Here is a 25,190-nt window from a genome sequence, read left to right on the forward strand (position 1 = left end):
GCTTACTGCAACCTCTGCCTCCAGAGTTTAAGCGATTCTCCCACCTCAGCCTCCTGAGTAGGTGGAACTACAGGTGCCCACGCCCGGCTAATTTTTGTATTTTTACTAGAGACCAGGGTGCACCGTGTCGGCCAGGCTGATCTTGAACTCCTGTGCTCAAGTGATCTACCTGCCTCAGCCTTCCAAAGTGCTGGGGTTACAGACGTGAGCCACCACGCCCGGCCTCAGTTCACTGATTTTAGGTTTTGGTGTTTTACATTTAGAGCTACCTTCGTATGCTGGCTCCAGTATTTTAACATGATATATGTGTTGTGATTATGACCGTCTTTAGGCACACCCTTTGATTCCAGTTTATTTAGTGCATTTAGGGAATGAGCAAAAGCTGCGTATAATCAGAATTGTCCTCGAAATTCCTTCGCTTGCCTGTAGAGTACAGAGACACAGGCCGGTGCTGCACACAGTAAGGCACGCGACGGGGAGCAGAATGTGCAGCGGGCATTCCTAGCCCGCAGCTGGGAGGCTGCTTTTGCTAAATGCTTGGTGTTGTTCATTGGTGGTAAATGCATAGGAAGGTGTTGTTGACAGCGTCCAAACCAAAGCCACAGGTTCATCCGGTTCCTTTGTTTTTTTTCTGTAGGCCAGATTTGCATTTGAGTCCAGAGTAATTGTGAGGTAGTTCCAGAGAAACCTGGAGTTGTTATGAAACCCTCAATTTTTTGGAAGAACATATTAGTCTGTAACAAATTGTTTTAAAATTGTTAGAGCACAAATGGATTAGAATTTTTCTATTTTTTGTCATTACCAGGAATGTTATCTTAAGAGAATAGAGTTTGGGGCTATATTGACATACATCTCAATCCTAATTTTCCACTTACTGTTTTTATGGGTTTAGAAAGATGTTTAATATCTTAGTTTCAATTTTCCTGTCTTTAAAGTGGAAACAATCGTATTTCCTTACATGGCTGAGGATTATGTTTCATGGCACAAGTAAACTCACTTTGATGCCTGGTGTCACCGAGTGGCAGTGGCAGAGACGCCTCATCACCAGCGTCACCATGAGCAGTGTTGGGATGGAAGGGGAGCGTGCCTGGCTCACCGCTTTGTTGGTGCAGATTCTCTGCCTAGGTTTCTTACTTTCCTCCTGGAGTTAGAATGACACCTAAAATCTAATGCACCTTCAGGAAAATCAAACAAATCAAAGTTGTTTAAATATTAACAAAATAACATTTAAAGGGTGGTGAAAGCATCATTCTGTAGACGTCCTTGCATGGAAAATGACTGCATTAGAGCTTCGTCCCATGATCAGACGTGGAGCACAAGGTGTGCACCAGGGCCCAGTGGCAGCCAAGGTGGGTGTGGAGTGCGTCCGGCACCAGCAGTTTGCTTCTATGGCTGCTTTGTTTTTCACGCTATGGAGTCTTCACTCCAAGAATGCATTCAGGATGTAACGTGCCCTGAAGTAGGGACATTCGGAAGTGGATACATTTAATTTGCCTCTGAAATGTGCTCTCTCTTCAGGTCATATATACCAGAAGTTCTGAGATTGAAGAGCTGAAAGCCACTATTGAAAATCTGCAAGAGAACCAGAAACGATTACAAAAGGAGAAAGCAGAGGAAATTGAACAACTCCATGAAGTCATTGAGAAGCTGCAGCACGAGCTGTCCCTCATGGGGCCTGTAGTGCACGAAGTCAGCGACAGTCAGGCTGGCAGTCTGCAGAGCGAGCTGCTCTGCTCCCAGGCCGGGGGCCCTCGTGGGCAGGCCCTACAGGGCGAGCTCGAGGCTGCGCTGGAAGCCAAGGAGGCCCTGAGCCGGCTGCTGGCTGACCAGGAGCGCAGGCACAGCCAGGCCCTGGAGGCCCTGCAGCAGCGCCTCCAGGGCGCAGAGGAGGCTGCGGAGCTACAGCTGGCTGAGCTGGAGTGCAATGTAGCCCTCAGGGAGGCTGAGGTCGAAGACATGGCCTCCCGGATCCAGGAGTTCGAAGCGGCCCTGAAAGCAAAGGAAGCGATGATTGCCGAGAGAAATTTAGAAATTGACACTCTGAACCAGCGGAAGGCGGCCCACTCTGCCGAGCTGGAGGCCGTCCTGTTGGCCTTGGCCCGCATCCGCCGCGCCCTGGAGCAGCAGCCCCTGGCAGCTGGGGTGGAGCCTCCCGAGCTGCAGTGGCTCCGAGCGCAGTGTGCCCGCCTCAGCCGCCAGCTGCAGGTGCTGCACCAGCGGTTCCTGAGGTGCCAGGTGGAGCTGGACAGGCGGCAGGCCCGCAGAGCCACAGCTCACACACGGGTGCCCGGGGCCCACCCACAGCTTCGCATGGATGGTGGCGCCAAGACCCAGGTCACCGGCGACGTGGAGGCCTCTCATGATGCTGCTTTGGAGCCGGTTGTCCCTGACCCACAGGTAGGCTCCCCCCGCGGGCCATGGCAGGGTATTTTTTCTTACTCTCCTTTTCTCCTTTAATGTCAATGACTTCTCTCTGCGCTGGGCACTGGGGGCTGCAGTTGTCATGGTGGCTCATGACACAGCGGAGAAAGGGGGCCTGAAGCTCGGGCCAGCCTGGGCCTGTTCCGTGTCAGTACGCAGTGAAGCTGGGCTGAGGATTTCACTGTTTTGTACCATTTTAAGCTTATTGTTTTAAGCTTTTAAAAACAATTCTTTCTTTCACATAATAGGGACTGTCCAGTGAAACGGAGCTCACTATGTGAGGAGGGTCCGCTTAAGCTGCTTCTCTGGTTTCTAATCAAATGGTTTGTCTGTCGATGAGCAGTGCCTGTGTGAGATGTGGCGAGCGAGCTCTTCTTTTGGAGCTGGAGGTCCTGTAGGGAGTCGTCTTTTAAGGCTTCCACTTGTATTTGAGCAGAACCTTGGGAACTTGGTGCCTACCACCCCCACACCAGCTGGGTCTTTGTAGAGTGGCTCCCGCTCTCAGATGCCCCAGTCCACCTTGCTCTGTGGGGTCGTCCTGGGTCGGGGCAGCTTTCTGCTGGGTCCTCAGCCCCGTTCCCATGTGGCCTGCTGTGGACCAAGGTGCTCGGCTGTGGATGTCACTGCCACCTCCGTCTGGCATCCCTGCTGGCTGCCGTACTGGTTCCCAGCTCCAGGCCACCTGAGGGGCAGCCCTAGCAACAGCCTCTTGCATGCTCAGCTTTCCTCTGTCTCCTCTGTCAAGGGTGATCTGCAGCCTGTCCTGGTGACGTTGAAGGATGCACCTCTCTGCAAGCAAGAAGGCGTAATGTCAGTGCTCACCGTCTGCCAGAGGCAGCTGCAGTCGGAGCTGCTCTTGGTGAAAAATGAAATGCGCCTGAGTCTGGAGGACGGCGGCAAGGTGTGGGGAGGGGGGAAGGCGCGAGGTCCCCCCGGGAGAGGCTGGACACGCGGCAGCAAGGTGTGGGGAGCGGGGAAGGCACAAGGCCCACCCCCCCGGAGAGGCTGGACATGCGGCAGCAAGGTGTGGGGAGCGGGGAAGGCACGAGGCCTACCCAGGAGAGGCTGGACTCACGGCAGCAAGGTGTGGGGAGCGGGAAAAGCGCGAGGACCCCCCGGGAGAGGCTGGACACGCGGCAGCAAGGTGTGGGGAGTGGGGAAGGCACGAGACCCCCCCAGAGAGGCTGGACACGCGGCAGCAAGGTGTGGGGAGCGGGGAAGGCACGAGACCCCCCCGGAGAGGCTGGACACGCGGCAGCAAGGTGTGGGGAGCGGGGAAGGCACGAGGCTCCCCCCGGAGAGGCTGGACACGCGGCAGCAAGGTGTGGGGAGCGGGGAAGGCACGAGGCCCACCCGGGAGAGGCTGGACACAAGGCAGCAAGGTGTGGGGAGCGGGAAAAGCACGAGGCCCCCCCCAGAGAGGCTGGACACAAGGCAGCAAGGTGTGGGGAGGGGGAAGGCGTGAGGCCCCCCTGGGAGAGGCTGGGTGCAGAACATGTGGGTCTTGCCCTGGGCAGAGGCGGGTATTCTGCTGAGGTGAGGAGCACAGTCCGTGCCTGCAGTGACATGTTCTCTGAATCCTTTCTGTTCTGTAACGAGCTGTCCATAACTGTTGTGAAATTTCGTACGTGCTTCATTTAAGCCACTCTGTAGAAACAATCAGTTGGGTTTTTTTATTGTAATTGATCCAAATGGATTTAACTGTGCTCGAGGGTTAGTCCTGGTTTGTCTTTTCATGGGAGGACCACATCACCCCCGTGGGCCTCACCTCAGCTCAGGACTTTGATGGCCAGCGTCTGTTTTACTTTGAAAGGCTTCAGATTTATTCTTGTAATCTGTTCACCTCACTCCATATTGTCACTTGAAAAAAAGCTGGCACTTCTTTTCCCCGGGGAAGGAGGTTGCACCTTGACCATCTCAAATTGTAGCAGTAGCAGGGTGGAGATTTAGCGAGAAAAGCGGGTGCTGGTGCTTCTCCCAGCCAGTGCACCAGGGGCAGGTCCCCAGTGCCCCCTAGGAAACACCTGCGCAGGAGCTGCCCTCTCCTCAGGCCGCATCAGGTGCAGATGGCACCTTTGTTTTTTTTTTCTTTTTTTTTTTGAGACAGAGTCTTGCTCTGTCGCCCAGGCTGGAGTGCAGTGGCACGATCTCAGCTCACTGCAACCTCCGCCTCCCGAGTTCAAGTGATTCTCCAGCCTCAGCCTCCTGAGTAGCTGGGACTGCAGGCATGCGCCACCACACCCAGCTGATTTTTGTATTTTTAGTAGATACGGAGTTTCACCATGTTGGCCAGGCTGGTCTTGAACTCCTGACTTTAGGTGATCCGCCCTCCTCAGTCTCCCGAAGTGCTGGGATTACAGGCGTGAGCCACCACGCCCAGCCTTAGATGGCACCTTTTGATGCACTGTCTGCACCTCGTCTCCTCCAGTCCAAGGCCCAGCGCAGCCTCCCTGGACACACAGCCACCCACCCTTCTCCTCCTTCTCCTCTGGGACACACATCTGTCCACCCTCCTCCTCCTCCTCCTCCTGGACACAGTCGCCCACCCTCCTCCTCCTCCTCCTGGACACACAACTGCCCACTCTCCTCTTCCTCCTCCTTCTCGACACACAACCACCCACCCTGCTCCTCCTCCTCCTCCTGGACACACAACTGCCCACACTCCTCCTCCTGGACACGCAGCCGCCCACCCTCCTCCTCCTGGACACACAACTGCCCACCCTGCTCCTCCTCCTCCTGGACATGCAGCCACCCACCCTGCTCCTCCTCCTCCTGGACACACAGACACCTACCTTCCTTCTGCTGGACACACAGCCACCCACCCTGCTTTTCCTCCTCTCCCTCCTCCCTGCCGTTTGCTAAATGTGCCCCAGCTACTCCTCCAGGCTCTGAAACCCAGAGGCTCTAACACCAGAAGTGCTGGGCAGGTGTTTTATGGTCTCTAGGGTGGCACGGAAGCATGCTTGGTGCTGAAGCCTGCTGAGACCTGGGCTCACCCGAGCCCCTCGCAGCCCTCGTGAGTGTCCCGCACGTCGCTGGGACGTTTCTTGCATGAGTGCAGGTGCCGCCTGTTCCTGGGTCCACACTGCGTGCACCTCATTGGCGTTTAGAGCCTGAAAGATTCTGAATTCCACAGAAATCAGGGAAGGACGGGCCTAGGCCCGCAGTTCTGAGGAGACCCATGAACCTGGTTCGTGTGCTTGTCATGTGCTCTCGGGAAATACATCCTGTGTGGAGAGCCCTTCGCATCTCCTGCGGCAAACAGTCTTGGGGCCCTCATGACAGGAACGTTTCTTTGAATTCTTTTTTTTTTTTTTTTTTTGAGACAGAGTCTCGCTCTGTCGCCCAGGCTGGAGTGCAGTGGCGAGATCTTGAGATCTTGGCTCACTGCAACCTCCACCTCCTGGGTTCAAGCAATTCACTGCCTCAGCCTCCCGAGTAGCTGGGATTACAGGCACCCGCCACCATACCTGGCTAATTTTTGTATTTTTAGTAGAGACAGGGTTTCACCATTTTGGCCAGGCTGGTCTCGAACTCCTGACCTCGTGATCCACCTGCCTCAGCCTCCCAAAATGCTAGGATTACAGGCGTGAGCCACTGCACCCGGCCCAATTTTTTGAATTCTTAAGAGAAAGCTCAGCCCTGCCTGCCAAATTCTTAGAAGTTACACACAAAGAAACTCCAAATTCATCACATAAACCACAATTTTGTGTTTTCGGTGCTCAGATATAGAACCTTCCCATCCTTTTTCCCTTGTATGAAGCTTGTGTCCTCAATCACCGCAGAAATAGGTTATGACAGTTGCCTTTTAAGCAAGGAGATGTAAGCCTTGGTTCTGTTTCTCATAGAATTAAATAAACTTGAGATGTGCAGGGCTCATTGTGGAATCACCCCTGAGTGCTCCGAAACTCCCTGAAATCCACTCATTAACACCAGACAGGTGCGACTCCTGGTGAGCCAGGTATTCCACCGTGCGCCTGTTCTGTTTCACCTGCAGGGTAAAGAAAAAGTACTGGAAGATTGTCAGCTGCCGAAGGTCGATCTCGTAGCTCAGGTGAAACAACTTCAGGAAAAACTGAACCGTTTGCTGTATTCCATGACCTTCCAGAATGTGGATGCTGCCGACACCAAATCTCCGTGGCCCATGGCCTCAGCACACCTGTTGGAGAGCAGCTGGAGTGATGATTCCTGTGACGGAGAAGAGCCTGACATATCACCCCCCATAGACACGTGTGATGCCAATACAGCCATGGGGGGTGTAACTGATGTTATCAAAAATCAGGCCATAGACGCGTGTGATGCCAATACAACCACAGGGGGTGTAACTGATGTTATCAAAAATTGGGATTCCTTGATACCAGATGAAATGCCAGATTCTCCCATTCAAGAAAAATCAGAATGTCAGGACAGGTCTCTTTCTTCACCGACCAGCGTACTTGGCGGCTCCCACCACCAGAGCCACACTGCAGAGGCTGGGCCCCGGAAGAGCCCGGTCGGGATGCTGGACCTGTCTTCCTGGAGCTCCCCTGAGGTCCTCAGGAAGGACTGGACCCTGGAGCCCCGGCCCAGCCTCCCTGTGACACCCCACTCAGGAGCCCTGAGCCTGTGCAGTGCCGACACATCCCTGGGGGACAGGGCGGACACCTCGCTGCCACAGACCCAGGGGCCGGGGCTGCTTTGTTCCCCAGGCGTGTCCACAGCAGCGCTGGCACTGCAGTGGGCCGAGTCTCCGCCGGCTGACGACCACCATGTGCAGAGGACGGCTGTGGTAGGTGCCTGCTCTGCTCCCAGGCCCGCTGTTCCCGTGGGAATGTGGCCTGCCCGGCGCCACGGCAGCTGCCATTGTTTGTTCACCTCCTGACAGCGCACACCTCGCAGTGCTGTGTGGGGCCAGCTCTGCAGGACTGGCATCATGGGAGCATTTAGATTATTTCAGTTGTTCAGGTATTTTTTAAATGCCTGAGATGCATTTGCCTGCCTCAGACGTACCCTGGGCATGCTTCTCCACTGATGCTGACTCCAACGGGCATAGCCCAGACACGTCTTCGTGTGTGATGGGCATAGGGTTCTTTGTCCAGAATGGTTTTTTAGATTTATTTTTAGGAATGCTTCCTTTTTTTCTTTTTTTTTTGGGAGATGGAGTCTCGCTCTGTCGCCCAGGGTAGAGTGCAGTGATGCAATCTCGGCTCACTGCAGCCTCCGCCTCCCCAGGTTCAAGCAAATCTCCTGCCTCAGCCTCCCTAGTAGCTGGGACTACAGGCACATGCCACCACACCCGGCTAATTTTTGTAGTTTAGTAGAGACGGGGTTTTACCTCATTGGTCAGGCTGGTCTCGAACTCCTGACCTCATGATCCACCCACCTCAGCCTCCGAAAGTGCTGGGCTCACAGGCGTGAGCCACCATGCTCAGCCAGAAATGCTTCATATTTTTAACAGGTTTCATATATGCTAATTAATTTTAATAATTTATGAGTTAGATCGTATTATTTCTAACATAATCATTTTGGGATTTTGTGTATCTTGAGTAAGATAAAATTAAAAATCAGGTATGGTTGGGCTCACACTTGTAGTCTCAGCACTTTGGGAGGCTGAGGCGGGAGGATTGCTTGAACCCAGGAATTTGAGACCAGGCTGGGTAACACGGTGAGACCCTGTCTCTACAAAAAAAAACACAAAAAATTAGCTGGGCGTGCTGGTGCCGCCCATGGTCCCTGCTCTTCAGGAGGCTGAGGCAGGAGGATCACTTGACCTCGGGAGGTTGAGGATGCAGTGAGCCAAGATTGAACCACTGCACTCCAGCCTGGGTGACAGAGTGAGACCCTCCCTCAAAAAATAATAATTTAGCAGATACATATTATCTGAAACATCCATATACTATCATTTCATGCAAAACAATTTAAATCTGAAATATTTACTATTGGCTACATTAAAATATTCCTAAAGAGCTGTGGGTGAATCTGATTAAATTGTTGGAAGCATTCGACCTGTGTGTTCACCAGTTTTGAGTTGTTTCATTTGGGGTCTATGTGGGAAGATAAATTCAGGCCTTTGAAAGTTTTCACCTGGCAAAGTCAGCGCTATGATGTAATTACTCATTATTTTATGACCATTTAAAAATCTCTCATCTGAACAGGAGAAAGATGTCGAAGATTTTATCACAACATCCTTTGATTCTCAAGAAACATTAAGTTCACCTCCTCCTGGATTAGAAGGAAAAGCTGATAGAAGTGAGAAAAGTGAGTTGGTTATCTTTCATTTTTAATTTTTTATTTCAGTGGTTTCCTAGCACAGAATAGTCAAAAGAATTCCTGCATCCTTTGCCTGGTTCTGCGTCTGCCCCCCGCTGACCTCCACCCCGGCTCTGCGCTTTGTCGGGCGTGCACCTGGGGCCTCTTGACTCCTGAAAACAGGCCTGTACCTTTCACAGAGCCAAGGTCGCTGGCCCGGGCCACGCTCCACCCTGGAATGTTCACCCTGATCCAAGGCTGGCGTCTCAGCTACAGCTACAGACCTTGCTCAGATTCACCCATTGTCCCAGTAGTGTCCTTTATGGAAAAGACACCCCAGCTCACAGGCTGTGTTCGGGTGTCTTTGGCAGGATGGAGACTGGGGCGGCGCACGCCATGTTTCCAGGCTCTGCTGCCTTGCCTGCCCACCCTGCCTTTCCCTCCCTTTGGGGTGGACGTCCCTCTCTCTGCTGTGGGTTTCGGGGCACCGGCCCTGGAGAGGAGCCGAGGGGACGCTGACTGTGGCGTGTCCTCGCGATGGTGCGTGGGGGGCTGCGTCTCCCCGGACCTCGTGGCGGGAGGTGCGTGGGCTTGACTTGGGCCTTTGTCTGTGATGGTGCCTGCCAGGTTTCCTCCACCTTCTTCTGTGGGAGATGCGGAGACTGAGTATTCTCTTCCCTCTCCTGCTCACGCCCACTGGTCTCAGCCTCCCTTGGTTGCCCTGGCCTGGATCAGTTGTTGTGGCGGTTACCTGCCACACCGTACTTTTTTAAATTTCATAACTTTTTCTATAATTGTTGTCTTTTTACAAGTCAGTCACCTTTTGAGGTGCTCTAACTTTTTAAAAAATCTGTTGGATTTTTCAGCGATTTAGTGATTTTTGAGAACATGGTCACAATTTAATTAGAAGTTTTAGTATTTGCAGAGTAGGGCCAGCAGCTTTTTAATTTTGTTTTTATTTATTTGATGAATAGTGAGCACGCAGGGTAACAGTTATGGGTGCTGAGAGGACCATTTCCTGAGCAGCCTGTGTCCCAGCTCCCCACTCAGGACTGCAGCTCCCTGGGGATGCCCACATTCAACTCTCAGAAATGTCTTCTCGTATTTGCTTTATTTTCAAACTCTATTTGCTGTTTAAAGTAGCATCTTCAGCCCTCCTAGCCCCTCGCCACACGCCCCTTGCTACACGAGGTGCAGTCTGCACGCCCTGTGCTGTCACAGCCAAGGTTTGCCCTTCAAGGACACGCCCCGTGTTCCAGCAGAGCCACTGGGAGCGTGCGTCCCCTTCGAGCCACTTCTGTTTTTCTTGGCTCAGTTTCTCCTGTGTGCTTCACTGCTGTCCTCGCACACAGTGTCCAGGTAAATGTCATCCAAGCCTTCCAAGCACAGCAAGTGCTTCCCCAACAACTCTCAGGGGCTCCCAGGCGGCCCCTTGCCCCTCCTCAATGGTCTCTTATTTACCGAGACAGGGTCTTGCTCTCTCACGCAGGCTGGAGTGCAGTGGCGTAGTCTCGACTCACTGCAGCCTCCACCTCCCGTGCTCAAGTCATCCTCCCACCTTAGCCTCCTAAAGTGCTGGGATTACAGGCATGAGCCACTGCTCCTGGCCAGCCCCCTCTTATTTAATGAAACATGTCCCCAGAAGCCTCTGTAGAAAAGGTGTCTGGTAGGTGCTTGTTTTTGAGAACTTCCTCGTCTCCCTGGTGGTTGTCGGTTGGTTGGCTGGGTGCAGACACTTGGGTTGGAAGGTATCGCGTGCCTGTCCACCGCCTCTGTGCCCGCGCCCTCCAGTGACGCACAACCTTTGAGGGGCCTGCGCGGTCAGGGTGTCCACCGCCTCCGTGCCTGCGCCCTCCAGTGACACACAACCTTTGAGGGGCCTGCGCGGTCAGGGTGTCCACCGCCTCCGTGCCCGCGCCCTCCAGTGACGCACAACCTTTGAGGGGCCTGCGCGGTCAGGGTGTCCACCGCCTCCGTGCCCGCGCCCTCCAGTGACACACAACCTTTGAGGGGCCTGCGCGGTCGGGGTGTCCACCGCCTCCGTGCCCGCGCCCTCCAGTGACGCACAACCTTTGAGGGGCCTGCGCGGTCGGGGTGTCCACCGCCTCCGTGCCCGCGCCCTCCAGTGACACACAACCTTTGAGGGGCCTGCGCGGTCGGGGTGTCCACCGCCTCCGTGCCCGCGCCCTCCAGTGACGCACAACCTTTGAGGGGCCTGCGCGGTCGGGGTGTCCACCGCCTCCGTGCCCGCGCCCTCCAGTGACACGCGACCTTGGAGGCCTGCGCGGTCAGGGTGTCCACCGCCTCCGTGCCCGCGCCCTCCAGTGACACGCGACCTTGGAGGCCTGCGCGGTCAGGGTGTCCACCGCCTCCGTGCCCGCGCCCTCCAGTGACGCGCGACCTTGGAGGCCTGCGCGGTCAGGGTGTCCACCGCCTCCGTGCCCGCGCCCTCCAGTGACACGCGACCTTGGAGGCCTGCGCGGTCAGGGTGTCCACCGCCTCCGTGCCCGCGCCCTCCAGTGACACGCGACCTTTGAGGGGCCTGCGCGGTCAGGGTGTCCACCGCCTCCGTGCCCGCGCCCTCCAGTGACGCACAACCTTTGAGGGGCCTGCGCGGTCGGGGTGTCCACCGCCTCCGTGCCCGCGCCCTCCAGTGACACACAACCTTTGAGGGGCCTGCGCGGTCGGGGTGTCCACCGCCTCCGTGCCCGCGCCCTCCAGTGACACACAACCTTTGAGGGGCCTGCGCGGTCAGGGTGTCCACCGCCTCCGTGCCCGCGCCCTCCAGTGACGCGCGACCTTGGAGGCCTGCGCGGTCAGGGTGTCCACCGCCTCCGTGCCCGCGCCCTCCAGTGACGCGCGACCTTGGAGGCCTGCGCGGTCAGGGTGTCCACCGCCTCCGTGCCCGCGCCCTCCAGTGACGCGCGACCTTGGAGGCCTGCGCGGTCAGGGTGTCCACCGCCTCCGTGCCCGCGCCCTCCAGTGACGCGCGACCTTGGAGGCCTGCGCGGTCAGGGTGTCCACCGCCTCCGTGCCCGCGCCCTCCAGTGACGCGCGACCTTGGAGGCCTGCGCGGTCGGGGTGTCCACCGCCTCCGTGCCCGCGCCCTCCAGTGACGCGCGACCTTGGAGGCCTGCGCGGTCGGGGTGTCCACCGCCTCCGTGCCCGCGCCCTCCAGTGACACGCGACCTTGGAGGCCTGCGCGGTCGGGGTGTCCACCGCCTCCGTGCCCGCGCCCTCCAGTGACGCGCGACCTTGGAGGCCTGCGTGGTCGGGGTGTCCACCGCCTCCGTGCCCGCGCCCTCCAGTGACACGCGACCTTGGAGGCCTGCGCGGTCGGAGTGGAGGATTTCCTCCTCGTTCGTCCTTCCTCCATTCATGTATCCTATGATTTTCTCTCTTCTTTTTGTAATTCCTGTTATTCAACTATTTCGGGCCTCCAAGATTGATTGTCAGATTTTCTTTCCTTATTTCTACTTCTTTTATTTTTGTTCTCATTTCTAAGAGGTTTTCTTTAGAACTTTATTTTTCAACATTTGTGCTGAGTGTTCTGTTTCTGCGCTCATATTTTAAATTTCTCAGAACTCTTTCTTATCCTAACTGTTCCTCTCTCCTTTAGCTTTAGCTCCTTGGTTTCTTTCTTTTTTGGAGGGCGTTCTTGAGTTTATTTTGGGCACAGCCAGGTGAGAGGTCCCTGCACCTGGAGGAAGGTGTTGGGCTCCGAGGTGAAGCATGGTTTGTGCTGAAGGCACAGGGTCCAGTGGGACAATGGGGAATGTGGTCTTGGACTTGTGGAGCTCTGACCACCCGCTGGCGGCACCTGCTGGCTGTGATCTCCTCTGGATGGAGTGGGCTGGGGCATGGTGCTGGGCACCCATGTCTCGGTGGCACTGGGTGACAGTGTCCACAGCAGTCACATCCCAGAGTTCCTGGTACACGCTGTGGGAGCCGCGGCTCAGGGAGATGCAGCGTCCTTCACCCTCAGAGATTTCTCAAACACCTGAAGTAGATGATTTCCCCAAAGATTTCTTCGTTGTCATCTTTAGCTGAGATACACAGGGCAGAAGTAGGACTTGGCACCATTATTAGACACAAAGATTTGCAGGCGGTGGGTGGCCTGAGGCATTTTGGGGGGTACAGGCAGCAACCCAGCACCCTGCACCCTTGCACTGCTCCTGAGGCCTTCATGCTGCTCTCTCGGCACTTGCCGCCACTCACAAAAAGCACTTTGTTGGTTCGTTTTGTGAATGACGTGCCCGTTATTTCTCTGAGGGGGTCATCGTCATCCTCTGAGGTTGTACTCTGCCTGCATCATTGGCCTCTGCTCCTCCCCAGTGTGCTCTCTGCTCAGCAGGCTGTGCCGGGGCATCATCCCCCAGCTGCCCAAGTGCTGCAGCCTCCACTCCCCAGAGAGCTTTGTCCACACAGGGGCTCCGTCTCGCTGGCATCCTCATCCTCCTGTTTTGAAGGTCCAACACCCTTTTTCCAGGGCGCCTCCTCCTCGTCTGGGTCTCGTGTCCCTTACACGATCCTGCCTCAGTTTCCAAAGCGCCCCCCTCCCTGTGGGCTGGCGCAGCTGCAGGTCTCCGGGATGGACCCAGGGCCCTGTGCATTGGGAGGTTTTGACTTTTCCTCCTTGAGACACCATGCCCACCTGACACAGGAGCTGCACCGCAGGGACCCCATGGCAGGCCCGGTCAGCGTTTCCTGAGCAGTCATTGGATGCCCGTCCGCTGCCTGCCTTATCTCCGTGGCTGGCGTGGAGGGTGCAGGCCCCGCACGTCCCGCTGCTCTTGAGCTTGCCCAGGCCATCTGGGTTTTGTGGAGTCTTTGGGGGCCACGTCTGGAGAAGTGAGCAGAGGTCCCCTAAGACTGGCGCTGGAATCAGGGACTCAGGTGATGTTCTCAACCTGTGAAGTTGCGTTTTCTTACTTGACGTGCGTCTTTCTCACCAGGGTTATGTTTTTATGAAGCATTTTTGGGGCCATCAGTGTTTTCTCCGTGAGCAAAATCACGGTGTGGTTGTCGCTGGGGACTGCGGGCCGATCACCCCTGTCCTGCCTCTGCAGTGCGTCCCCTGTGGAACCCCCTGGAGAGCTGTGGGTGGGACCCTGACCCTGTGGTGTTTTTAGGTGACGGCTCGGGTTTTGGAGCAAGACTGAGCCCGGGGTCAGGAGGCCCTGAGGCTCGAACTGCTGGTCCTGTGACCCCTGCTCCCATCTCTGGAAGGTTTCAGCCACTGCCGGAAGCCATGAAGGAGAAGGAAGTGCATCCGAAGCACGTGAAGGTATGGCTGGCAGGGGCGGCCCTCACAGCTTCACATGTGCAGCCTCGGGGCATCCCCCAAGCCCTGTGTCCTGCCTTGCCGGGGAGAGCCTGGGAGGGCCAGCTTTTCCTGGGTGCCTCTGAGCACCTGCATTTTAATGACTCACGGGAGGCAGCCCCACGGTGGCCCCGGAAGCCACCCGCCCAGCCCTGCACTGGCCCCTTAGGTGGCCGCCTCCCATCTAGGCAGGGAGGGTCCTGTGAGCCCGTGGGCAGGTGGTGTTGCCCCGAGTCGCAGAGCCAGCCTGTGCCTCTCTCCCGCCTGTGCCTCCCTCCTGCCTGTGCCCTGTAGAGAAGCCGAGGCACCAGACGCCGCAGTGCTCTAGGACTGAGCCGAGTTCTTTTCAGACGATGGGAGAGAAGCCACTCAGCCTCCTTGGAGTCAACCTTGAAGGCAGAATTTTGTGGAACTTTTCATAGGTTTTCTTTTCTCTCCCAGTTTAGCAGATCATTTTATGGCAAAACCATTGACAAAAACTTGGCTAAACAAGTGAGTGTTAGAATGATGCCACTACAGGAGCTTAGTCAAGTGGTAAACATATTCCCAAACAAAACAGTCTTCACATCAGTGAAACCTCTTCTGAGACTGCGCAGTAAGTCCTCACTTAGCGTTGCCCCGAGGTTCCTGGAAACTGACCTTGTAGGAAGGACACTCCTGTGGGGCTGGCCGCAGCTCCCGTTGTCTCAGCGGGCCCTAAGGGTGCCTTTGTTACATGCGTTTCAAAGTCGCGGTTTCCAAAACCCATCCATGACGTTAAGTGAGGACTTACTGCATTCAGAATAAAACTTGTTTTACTTTATTTGGCTGGGCACGGTGGCTCATGCCTATGATCCTAGCACTTTGGGAGGCTGAGACAGGAGGATCGTTGGAGCCCAGGAGTTCAAGACCAGCCTGGGCAACATAGTAAGACCCCTCTCTGTCAGAACTGAGTCAATTAAACCTCTTTTTTTTTCATTAAAATAAAAAAACTTATTTTACTTTCTTAAACATGGAAATTGGAGATATTTATTTTTTTTAATCAGTTTTTTATTTCTTCTTTGCATTTCCTTTTTTTTTTTTTTGGTGAGACAGAGTCTCACTCTGTCACCCAGCGGTGCAGTCACAGCTCACTGCAACCTCCGCCTCCTGGGCTCAAACGATCCTCCCACCTCAGCCTCCCAAGTAGCTTGGATTACAGGCATGAGCCACCACACCCAGCTAATTTTTGTATTTTCTGTAGAGATGGAGTGTTGCCATGTTACCCAGGCTGGTCTTGAGCTCCTGAGCTCGAGTAATCTGCCCACCTCAGCCTCCCAAGGTGCTGGGATTACAGTGTGAGCCACAGCGCCTGGCCTCAAATTTTTATACAATATAAAACGTCAAGGAGATGTTTCTGTTAGTGTTTCCTATGGAAAACAACCTAATATTAGAATTCCTGATTTTTAAGGAATAAATTTGATTAATGTTAACTCTCTTCATACTTAGGTTTCATAATTTAAAAAGAAAAGCACAAAAGGCAGGAAAGGCCTCCTGTAGCCCTTTAGGCAGCAGCTGCGAAGCAGAGGAGGAGGGGGAGGGGAGGAGGAGGAGAAGGGGGAGGGGGAGGGGAGAGGGGAGGAGGAGGAAGAGAAGGGGGAGGGGAGAGGGGAGGAGGAAGAGAAGGGGGAGGGGGAGGGGAGGAGGGGGAGGGGAGAGGGGAGGAGGAGGAAGAGGAGGAACTGCTGTCCAGGGAGCACCTCCAGCTTTGAAAGGTCCCAAGTCCAGTTGAAAATCACAAGGAGTTTTTTTCACGGATGTCTCAGACTGTTTCAAACTCAGGGTTTTCCTTTATTGTCTTAATTTCTGGCCTGTGTTTTAGAGTGTGGAGCCCTGGGGTTGTGCCCACACTGATGCCGCAGTGGGGATCTGAGTGGAGCTGGGTGCTTGCCCCGCTTGGAGGTAGCTCCAGGCGCGTGGGGGACACCCACTGCTCAGATGCAGCCACAGACGCCAAGAGTGTGGTCGACGCTCTAATAGCCCCTGTGGTCCCTATGCTGAGGAGGCTGAGAGGTCCTGAGCACGGGTGGGGCCCCGGCCACTCTTGGCCACCTCTGGCCGTGCCTGGAATTGAGCCATGAGTGGGCAGGGTAGGTGCTGGAGCTCAGGAAATGAGGACTCCCCTGCCTCCGCCGCCGCCACCACCACCACTGCTGACAGGCAGAGCCGCCTGGTCCTGAGTGTGGAGATGGCAGAACCTTCTCAGCCCTAGTGATTGTGTCTGTGGGACCCCCCAGGCTGCCTCACAGGCCATGTTCTAAGGTGCCCACTGGGCTCTGCCCCACTTCCCGGCCTCACGGGAACCCACCTGCAAGGGCCCCGTGTCACCTGGCGGGAAGCTGTGGCCCAGGGCCTCTGCATCTCTTCTTTGTAAGAGATGTTTTTTAAAATGCATTTTCTTCTCCATATAGAATCTAGAAAAGCATATTAAAAAGAAGGAAATGGCCTGTCCTCTGCAGCTGGAAGGGAGGGGCCAAGCAGCTTCAGGACCTGCCCCCCACCCTGCTCCCCCAGCCCTGCTCCCACTGCGCGCCCCCCAACCCTGCTCCCCCAGCCACGGCCTTGCTCCCCCCATCTCCGCTCCTCCCCGCACCACCCCGCTCCCCTCAACCCCACCCTGCTCTGCCGCAGACCTCAGTTCGCATCCATCCTGTGCCACATACGTTATGTTTAAAGTAAAAGTGTTTTCAGTTGTTAGAGATGAACATAGTATGCAATTTGGTTTCACACTTTAGTGTTAATATTTGACTTTTTTTGGCATATCATTAAAATTACAGGAAAGCCTATTTTCAGTCAGTCACACCCGTCGTAGACTTCATCATTGCCTCATTTTGCATTTCCCTCTTTTTGGACTTTATTAGATTATTTTTCTCTTCAGGTTTTTATGCAGACGTGTCCTGTGCTTGGGTGTGTGCTCATGTGGTGGTGACCGCGCGGAGCCTCTGGGCTCTGGGCTCTAGGCTGGTCGTGACACCAGCTTCTCCATAGGGCCGTCTGCTTACCCCTCAGCCTCTCTGGCGAGACAGTCCAGTGTGCGTCCGGACACCAGCTGCTGCGTAATCGGTGGGATAAAGCAGCCGCCTCGTGTTCACAGACCTCTGGGCAGGGCCTGCTGGGGATGGTTTTCTCTGCTCCCCGTGCCCGGCACAGGCAGCTTCACCCCATGCTGGTGGTCGGCACTGGCCTCAGCCGGACCACGCACAGAGGCCTCCTGGGTGGCCATCGTGTGGCCTTCTTGTAGCGTCCCAGGTGGGCAGGGAGTGTGTGATATGTTTGTGATCTCGCTGTGGACATTGGCCTAAAGCCCTGCCCTGAGCTTTGTCCAGGCTTAGGCGGGGGATGGTGTCCCCCTCAGGGAGCAGGTGGAGTGGAGGAAGTGGCGGGGCCATCTTTGGAGTGACTTATAGAGAAATTCACTCCAAGCCTGGCTTCCGTGTTGTCTCTCTGAAGGTCGGGAGAGGTGGGCTTGAAAACCTTGTGGCTTGAGAAGTGGGTGCCGCCTGTACGAAGCCGAGGTGGTGCCCTCCCTCTCCACAGCTGCCCGCCCTTCACAGAGTCCTGGCGGCAGCTCGGGGCCGCAGGTGGTGTAGAGCGTGGCTGTGTGGGGTGGCAGGCAACTCCCTTCTGACGCGCTTTCCCGCCACAGGCTTTACTGCAGATGGTGCGTGACGAGAGCCACCAGATCCTGGCGCTGTCAGAAGGCCTTGCACCCCCGAGCGGCGAGCCACACCCACCCCGGAAGGAAGACGAGATACAGGACAGCTCGCTCCATGGGGGAAAGACGCAGGTTTATTTTGCCCTTCACACACTTCTCTTCCAAAGGATTTAAGGAGCTTGCGGTAACGGCCGCGTCCTTAGGGCCACGTGGAGACTAGGATTTCTTTCTTTTTTTTTTTTTTTTGAGACGGAGTCTCGCTGTCTCTCCCAGGCTGGAGTGCAGTGGCACCATCTCGGCTCACTGCAACCTCCACCACCCCAGGTCAAGCAGTTCTCTGCCTCAGCCTCCCGAGTGGCTGGGATTACAGGTGCATGCCACCATGCCCAGCTAATTTTTGTATTTTTAGTAGAGACGGGCTTTCACCATCTTAGCTAGGCTGGTCTTGAACTCCTGACCTTGTGATCCACCCGCCTCAGCCTCCCAAAGTGCTGGGATTACAGGCGTGAGCCACCGTGCCTGGCCTAGGATTTTTTTTTAGCACGGCCAAAAGACTGAGGTCCAAGAACCCTGGGGAGGCCTCCCCATCTCCCACAGCACGCGCAGGCTCTCGGGGCAGGTTCCCTGCGGGACGTGGAGGTGTGTGGGGGGCAGAAGGGCTCAGGGCTTTCAGGCCTGTGCCCTGTGTGAGCCTGCGGGGAGGCTGAGAGTGGTCCCTCCTGGCCATGTGGCCCTGCGGACTCGGCCCATTCCAGCACTTGTCCCCCAGGGCCTCTCCTCCTGCCACTCGGGTGACTTGCCCTCCGGCCTCATTCCTCCCCTTGGGTCTCTCCTACCTCCCCCTCCACACCCGAAGCCCCAGCAACTGGACCTCAGGGCCTCACCTCTGTGCTGTCGACCCCGCACCCGACTTTTCCCCAAGTCCTCCCCATCTCCCTGCCTGTCTGCTTCCATCACCAGGGCCTGTGGAGCTTGTGGAGTGGGCGCCAACTCCCATCACGCTCCCTCCCATCTCCGTGCCCACCCTGTCCTGCCCCTGCGCCTGCCTCTGACTGGGATCAAAGCTTTGTGAGGGAGGGAAGGGCTTTGTCCCTGTGCCTGGAACGCACAGGGTGTGCTGGTGCCATGGAGAGCCGGTGGGAGGGTCAGCCCCACCCGCCTCCGCTCGCCCCTCCAGCAGGCCCTGGTTGTGTGCGAGCGGCAGCCTGGCTGGCATTCAGGAGGCTCATCGGTGCTGCACGCCGCCCCTGGGGACCAGCGGGTAGCCCCTTGCAGCCTTAGGTCCCCTCCAGGCCCTGGGCCTCCAAGGTGCAGCAGCAGGAAAAGAGGGAAGGAGCTTTGCTGACATTTTCCTGACCTTACTTTATCGTCTTTTTCAGTCTCTTCTGTGCTCATGATGGCAGCCTTTGCTTCTCGTGCCTTGAATGGCCCTGAGCAGTGTGTGTCTTCTCTTCTGTCAGGGTCATTTCTGTTTGAACGGCTGTCAGTCTGCTCAGCTGCCGTAACAGAACACCCCAGACCAGGGGGCTTAAACAGCAGACATTGATTTCACCTGTTGTGGCATCAGGGTGCCCACAGGGTTGGATTCTGGTGTAGGCGCCCTTCCTGGTTTGCAGACAGCGTCTCTGTGCTGTGTCCTCACATGGAGACAGCGAGTGAGCTCTGGTGTCTCTTCCTCTTCTTATGAGGCCTCATTTACCCTGAATCACCTCCCGCAGGCCCCATCTCCAAACGCAGTCACACTGCGAACTTTAGGGCACAAGGATGCAGGTGCATTTGTGAGGACGCCACGTTTCTTCCTTCTTCCTTTAGGAAGTGCCCACCGCGTGCCCCGATTGGAGAGGGGACCTTCTGCAGGTTGTGCAAGAGGCCTTTGAAAAAGAGCAGGAGATGCAGGGGGTTGAGCTGCAGCCCCGACTCAGTGGCTCAGATCTGGGGGGTCACAGCTCCCTGCTCGAAAGGCTGGAGAAGATCATTCGTGAGCAGGTGAGTGTCAGCTCTGCCACCAGGCCTCAGTTTGCCCCAGGGGTCCAGCCCTGGCAGAGAGGGTGACACAGACTGTTTTGTGTGTGAATTTCGGTTTGTGTGTTTCTGTCGACCGCTGGAATGTGGCTGTGACTTACCCAGGCGTTCACGCTCAGTCCATGCAGGATGCTGCACTTTTCCACCTGCAGCTGTAACAGGACAGGTGTGCTCGAGATGCACCCTCAGGCCTCACTCTTTTCTGAGATAGGTGGCTAAAGAAACGTTCTCCATTCCAAGTAGCCCCTCCTGGGTTGAGAGGTGCTCTGTGTGCAGGGCTGGGTGGCGTTGGTGCCATGGGGACACTGGAAATCCTGTTCCTGCCAGCATACACGAGGAAACCTAGTGTTGAGAGTAACTGGCTTGCAGGCCTCACGCAGGGTAGCGCAGCCCAGCCCTGACGCCTGCAGGCCCCAGAGCTGAGGCCCAGCAGCTACTGTGCACCCATCCCAGACTCAGCAGGCTTGTCCCGGCGGAGCTGGTTTTGAGGGCGGGCAGCAGGGAAGGCCAGGGCATGGGGTGGCTGCCCAATGCTCAGGCTGCTTGTCCCATTGTGCCCACAGGGAGACCTGCAGGAAAAGTCCCTGGAGCATCTTCGCTTGCCGGACCGGAGCAGCCTGCTGTCCGAGATCCAGGCTCTGCGTGCCCAGCTGCGCATGACGCACCTGCAGAACCAGGAGAAGCTGCAGCACTTGCGCACGGCGCTGACAAGCGCAGAGGCGCGTGGGAGCCAGCAGGAGCACCAGCTGCGCAGGCAGGGTGGGTGTCACTGTCTACACTGCCTGGGGCCCGGCCTCTGCACCTGCCCACCCAACACTCACCTGTGTGGCCTTGGGAGCAGAGGGTGGTGACAGGGCATCATCTAGTCAAGCCCCTGAGTGTTGCCATGGTTGTCAGCTGATAGGACTGAGCAGAAAGGACCCTGGAGACAGGCAGCACTGGGTGGGGCTGGCACGGAGGCCTCACTCTTGGGCCTGATGTGGGCAAGAGGGGCCTGGGTTGGGCTCTGAGTGCTGGCAGATTCTTGGGAGCTCATGCTAGAGTTCAGGAATGTCTCGTAGGTTTCTACATTTAATTTAGCTTCTTCGGGAGTTTTTATGTAGATGCTCAGGTCATCTGTGGGTAAGTAACGATTTTTTGTTTCTTGCCCATGTTCTCTCGCGTGCTGTGCCGTCAGCTGTGTGGGCAGATGCCGTTCCCTGCTCTTAGTTTTGGGGGCAGGAGCTGGTCTCGTACCGTTGCATGTGGGGTCAGGCGCCCTTGGTCAGCTTGGGGAAGTGCCCTCTGTTCCTAGTTTTGGATTCCGTCAAGGGGAACGGCCTTGCAGTTCAGCCCACGGCCCTTGTCCCGGCGCCTGTGCCCTTTGTGCTCTCTGGGGCTGGGGCTGGGGCCGGGGCCGGCGCCGTGCGAGCGCTCGTGAGGGGCATGGGGGGGGCTGGCGCTGTGCACATGCTCTTGAGGGGCACGGGCGGGGGGTGCCGGCGCTGTGCACGTGCTCATGAGGGGCACAGGGGGGCCGGCACCATGCGATCGCTCGTGAGGGGCATGGGGGGGGCTGGCGCTGTGCACATGCTCTTGAGGGGCACGGGCGAGGGGTGCCGGCGCTGTGCACGTGCTCATGAGGGGCACAGGGGGGCCGGCACCATGCGATCGCTCGTGAGGGGCATGGGGGTGGTGGGCTGGTGCTGTCTGAGTGCTCGTGAGGGGCACTGGTCTGTTTTCTGTTGTGCCTTTTTGGTCTTGGTGCTGAGTAGTGCCAGCCCCACGGGGTGCGGGAAGTATTTGGGAAGTAGCCCCTCCGTCCTCTGTTGTCTAGAATTGGGGTTATTTCTTCCTTAAGTTTTGGGAGAATTTTCCAGTAAAGCCACCTGGGCCTGGAGTTGCCTCTGTTGGAGGCAGTTTAGGGTGTGAGTGGGGGTGAGGTGGCGTTTTTAGGATGGCCCCAGGGCTATATCACTCCTGGACTCTGTGTGCTCCCGGCCAGGCTGGTGGGCCCTGGAAGGAAATGGGCCCAGAGGGCAGAATTGAGCATCCTGGTTCCACCCGCAATGAAAGCTTCTAGTCCACAGAACCTCCTTTCTTCCGGAAGCACATACACCTCACGCCCCCACGAGTCTGTCTCTAACCTGGTGTCACTTGTGCAGCACGAGGAGCTCATGGGGGCCTGTTACTGTTCTTTTGTCTTTCTCAGTTGAACTGCTGGCTTATAAAGTAGAGCAGGAGAAGTGCATTGCTGGTGACTTGCAGAAGACGCTGAGTGAAGAGCAAGAGAAAGCAAACGGCGTGCAGAAGCTCCTGGCGGCGGAGCAGACTGTGGTGCGAGATTTGAAGTCCGACCTCTGTGAGAGCAGGCAGAAGAACGAACAGCTGTCCCGGTCCCTCTGCGAGGTGCAGCAGGAGGCCCTCCAGCTGAGGTGCGCCTGATCCCCCTTCCCGGGACACTGGCGGGAGTCTCCCCGTTGTGCCATGGTTTTCTTGGTGATGAAGGGAGACAGAACCTCTGGTGGGCCGCAGTTGGGCAGCCCCAGGGGCACCGCGCCCTGCTGTCCCTGGGTTGATAATCTTGTGGTCGGGGGTGGAGCACACGCGTGGGACCTGGCAGGGCTCTGCCTCCCCTCCTGGAGCTCCCAGCCCCCGGGAACACACTCTGGCCCATGTGGTCAGATTGTTCTGTGATGTCTCCACGCAGATCCATGCTGAGCGGTAAGGAGAACGAGCTGAAGGCCGCGCTTCAGGAGCTGGAGAGTGAGCAGGGGAAGGGGCGTGCCCTGCAGAGCCAGCTGGAGGAGGAGCAGCTGCGGCACCTGCAGAGGGAGGGCCAGAGTGCCAAGGCCCTGGAGGTAATGGGGTGTCAGGGCAAGGCAGCCGGCATGGGCTGTGTCCGCTGGAAGCCTGAAGCCATGCTCCTCTTTCATCCTTCTTTTCCTGTTCTTCATGGCAGTGTGCCCAGTTGACAGCAGTGTGACGTAGCAGGATAGGGCTTGTGTTTGCAGGTAAAATTGCACCTTGCTGTAGTGGCAGCCACCACAGGGTGAACAGTGCGATGACCCGTGGTGGCACGATACCCCTGCTCGGAGCCCCCCCCGTCCCTGAGCACTTGCTGTGGAGATGGACACAGCCTCCTCGCTGGCATCCAGACAGAGCACAGCCTCAGAGGTCTGTGCACAAGGCAGGCTGGTGATGGGGCCTCTGCTTTGCATGGCGGAGGCCCAGCAGGCCTGCTGTGGCTTCTGAGCAAGTCTGTGCCAGTTCCATGGGTTATGGCTTTCAACAGCATGGAAATGGTGGTTCCTAGCAAGCTGGGTGTGTATCTCTGAGCCTCTGGTGGAGTGATTTTCTGAAGAGGGGGCAGGAGCCTCTGGTGGAGTGATTTTCTGGAGAGGGGGCGGGCAGGGGACGTCTCTGAATCATTTTCTGGAGAGGGACAGACTGGGAACATCTCTGAACCCAGGACTCAACACCATTTCCGAAAAAAGTATGTCATCTCCGCAGTCTGGGTTTTTTGTTACTTGATGAACTAACAAAAAAATGTTGTCCCTACATATGGCTAACAGGGTGCATTTCAAAAGGTAGAATTGCTGGGCTAAAGTATATAAACAAATGTGGACAGGAAAACCATGTAGACACTTTTCCTCTTGATTCAGTGTCTCCCATCGTATGTGTTTGCTGTCTAGGAGCTGCGGGCGTCTTTGGAGACACAGCGTGCTCAGAGCAGTCGACTCTGCGTGGCACTGAAACACGAGCAGACGGCCAAGGACAACCTGCAGAAGGAGCTGCGCATCGAGCACTCACGCTGCGAGGCCTTGCTGGCTCAGGAGCGGAGCCAGCTCTCTGAGCTCCAGAAGGACCTTGCGGCTGAGAAGAGCCGCACCCTGGAGCTGTCAGAGGCCTTGAGGCATGAGCGGCTCCTGACCGAGCAGCTGAGCCAGAGGACACAGGAGGCTTGCATGCACCAGGACACACAGGCCCATCACGCTCTGCTGCGGAAGCTGAAGGAGGAGAAGTCCCGGGTGGTGGACTTGCAAGCGATGCTTGAAAAGGTGCAGCAGCAAGCCCTGCATTCTCAGCAGCAGCTTGAGGCTGAGGCTCAGAAGCACTGTGAGGCGCTCAAGAGAGAGAAGGAGGTAAGTGCCACACTGAAGTCGACGGTGGAAGCCCTGCACACCCAAAAACGGGAGCTGAGATGCTCTCTGGAGAGAGAGAGGGAGAAACCAGCGTGGTTGCAGGCAGAATTAGAGCAGTCACACCCACGGTTGAAAGAGCAAGAAGGACGCAAGGCTGCGAGGAGGAGCGTGGAGGCCAGGCAGAGCCCAGCGGCTGCGGAGCAGTGGAGGAAGTGGCAGAGAGACAAGGAGAAGCTGGTGAGAGCTGCCTGCCGGCGGAGCGTCCACACCTAAAAACGATAAGCAATTGGAGTTAGGATGGTTCACGTGGGGGACGCGAGATTTATGTCTGGCCCTCTGACCTGGTCTGCTCTGGTCTGTGTGCCCTGACGCTGGCACCACACTGCTGTTACTGTAGCTTTCTAGAAGGTATTGAAATCAGGAAGTGTGAGTTCTCCAACTTCGTTCTTCTTCTTCAAGATAGTTTCAGCTCTGTGGGGCTTCTTGCTATTCCACAGGAATTTGAGGATTGGTGTTTGTATTTCTGCAGAACCTGCCACTGGGATTTTCTTAGGGATGGCATTAAATGTGCTGATTGCTCTGGGTAGTATTGACATCTGGACAGTGTGAGGTCTTTTGATCCACGATTACAGAGTGTGTCTCTTCATTTAATTAGGATTTTTTTGAGATAGGGTCTGGCTGTGTCACCCAGGCTGGAGTGCAGTGATGTGATCTCAGCTCACTGCAGTCGCCGCCTCCTGGGTTCAAGCAATTCTTCTGCCTCAGCCTCCCATGTAGCTGGGACTGCAGGCACATGCCACCACGCCTGGCTAATTTTTGGATTAGTAGAGACAGGGTTTTCCACGTTGGCCAGGCTGGTCTCAAACTCCTGACCTCAGGTGATCCGCCCGCCTCGGCCTCTCAGACTGCTGGGATTACAGGCCTCAGCCACCACACTCGGCTGTTTACTTAGGCCTTCTTTAGTTTCTTTCAGTAGTGTTTCATTGCTTTCAAAATAAAAGTTTTATACTTTTGTTAAATTTATTTACTTATTTATTTTTTGAGATGGAGTCTCATTCCGTCACTCAGGCTGGAGTGCAGTGGCACGAACTCAACAATGTTGAATAGAAGGGATGAGAGCAGGCCGGGCACGGTGGCCGATGCCTGTAATCCCAGCACTTTGGGAGGCAAAGGCAGGCAGATCATTTGAGGTCAGGAGTTCAAGACCAGCCTGGCCAACATGGCGAAAGCCCATTTCTACTAAAAATACAAAAAATTAGCCGGGCATGGTAGTGTGCACCTGTAATCCCAGCTATTCGGGAGGCTGAGGCAGGAGAATTGCTTGAACCCGCAAGGCGGAGTTTGCAGTGAGCCGGGATTGCACCGCTGCACTTCAGCCTGGGCAACAAGAGCGAGACTC

General features: G+C 56.2%; 1 protein-coding gene across 15 annotated transcripts in view; it reads left to right on the forward strand.

Moving 5' to 3' along the window:
• Positions 1-25,190, forward strand: part of PCNT (pericentrin) — a 129,820-nt gene that overhangs the window by 92,283 nt on the left and 12,347 nt on the right. For 10 of the 15 annotated variants that reach the window (XM_009442002.5, XM_009442020.5, XM_016938680.4 and 7 more), the window contains 11 exons: positions 1,519-2,397; positions 3,167-3,322; positions 6,419-7,189; positions 8,556-8,658; positions 13,782-13,936; positions 17,637-17,777; positions 19,458-19,631; positions 20,231-20,426; positions 21,859-22,081; positions 22,357-22,507; positions 23,342-24,028. In XM_009442002.5, coding sequence (XP_009440277.4) covers positions 1,519-2,397; positions 3,167-3,322; positions 6,419-7,189; positions 8,556-8,658; positions 13,782-13,936; positions 17,637-17,777; positions 19,458-19,631; positions 20,231-20,426; positions 21,859-22,081; positions 22,357-22,507; positions 23,342-24,028 — 3,636 coding nt within the window. The remainder of the gene's footprint in view (positions 1-1,518; positions 2,398-3,166; positions 3,323-6,418; positions 7,190-8,555; positions 8,659-13,781; positions 13,937-17,636; positions 17,778-19,457; positions 19,632-20,230; positions 20,427-21,858; positions 22,082-22,356; positions 22,508-23,341; positions 24,029-25,190) is intronic. The other 5 variants (XM_009442012.5, XM_054675275.2, XM_009442022.5 and 2 more) reach the window with 2 other exon arrangements.

The sequence above is a fragment of the Pan troglodytes genome, chromosome 22, assembly GCF_028858775.2.
Source record: "Pan troglodytes isolate AG18354 chromosome 22, NHGRI_mPanTro3-v2.0_pri, whole genome shotgun sequence".
NCBI classification, from domain to species: domain Eukaryota; kingdom Metazoa; phylum Chordata; class Mammalia; order Primates; family Hominidae; genus Pan; species Pan troglodytes.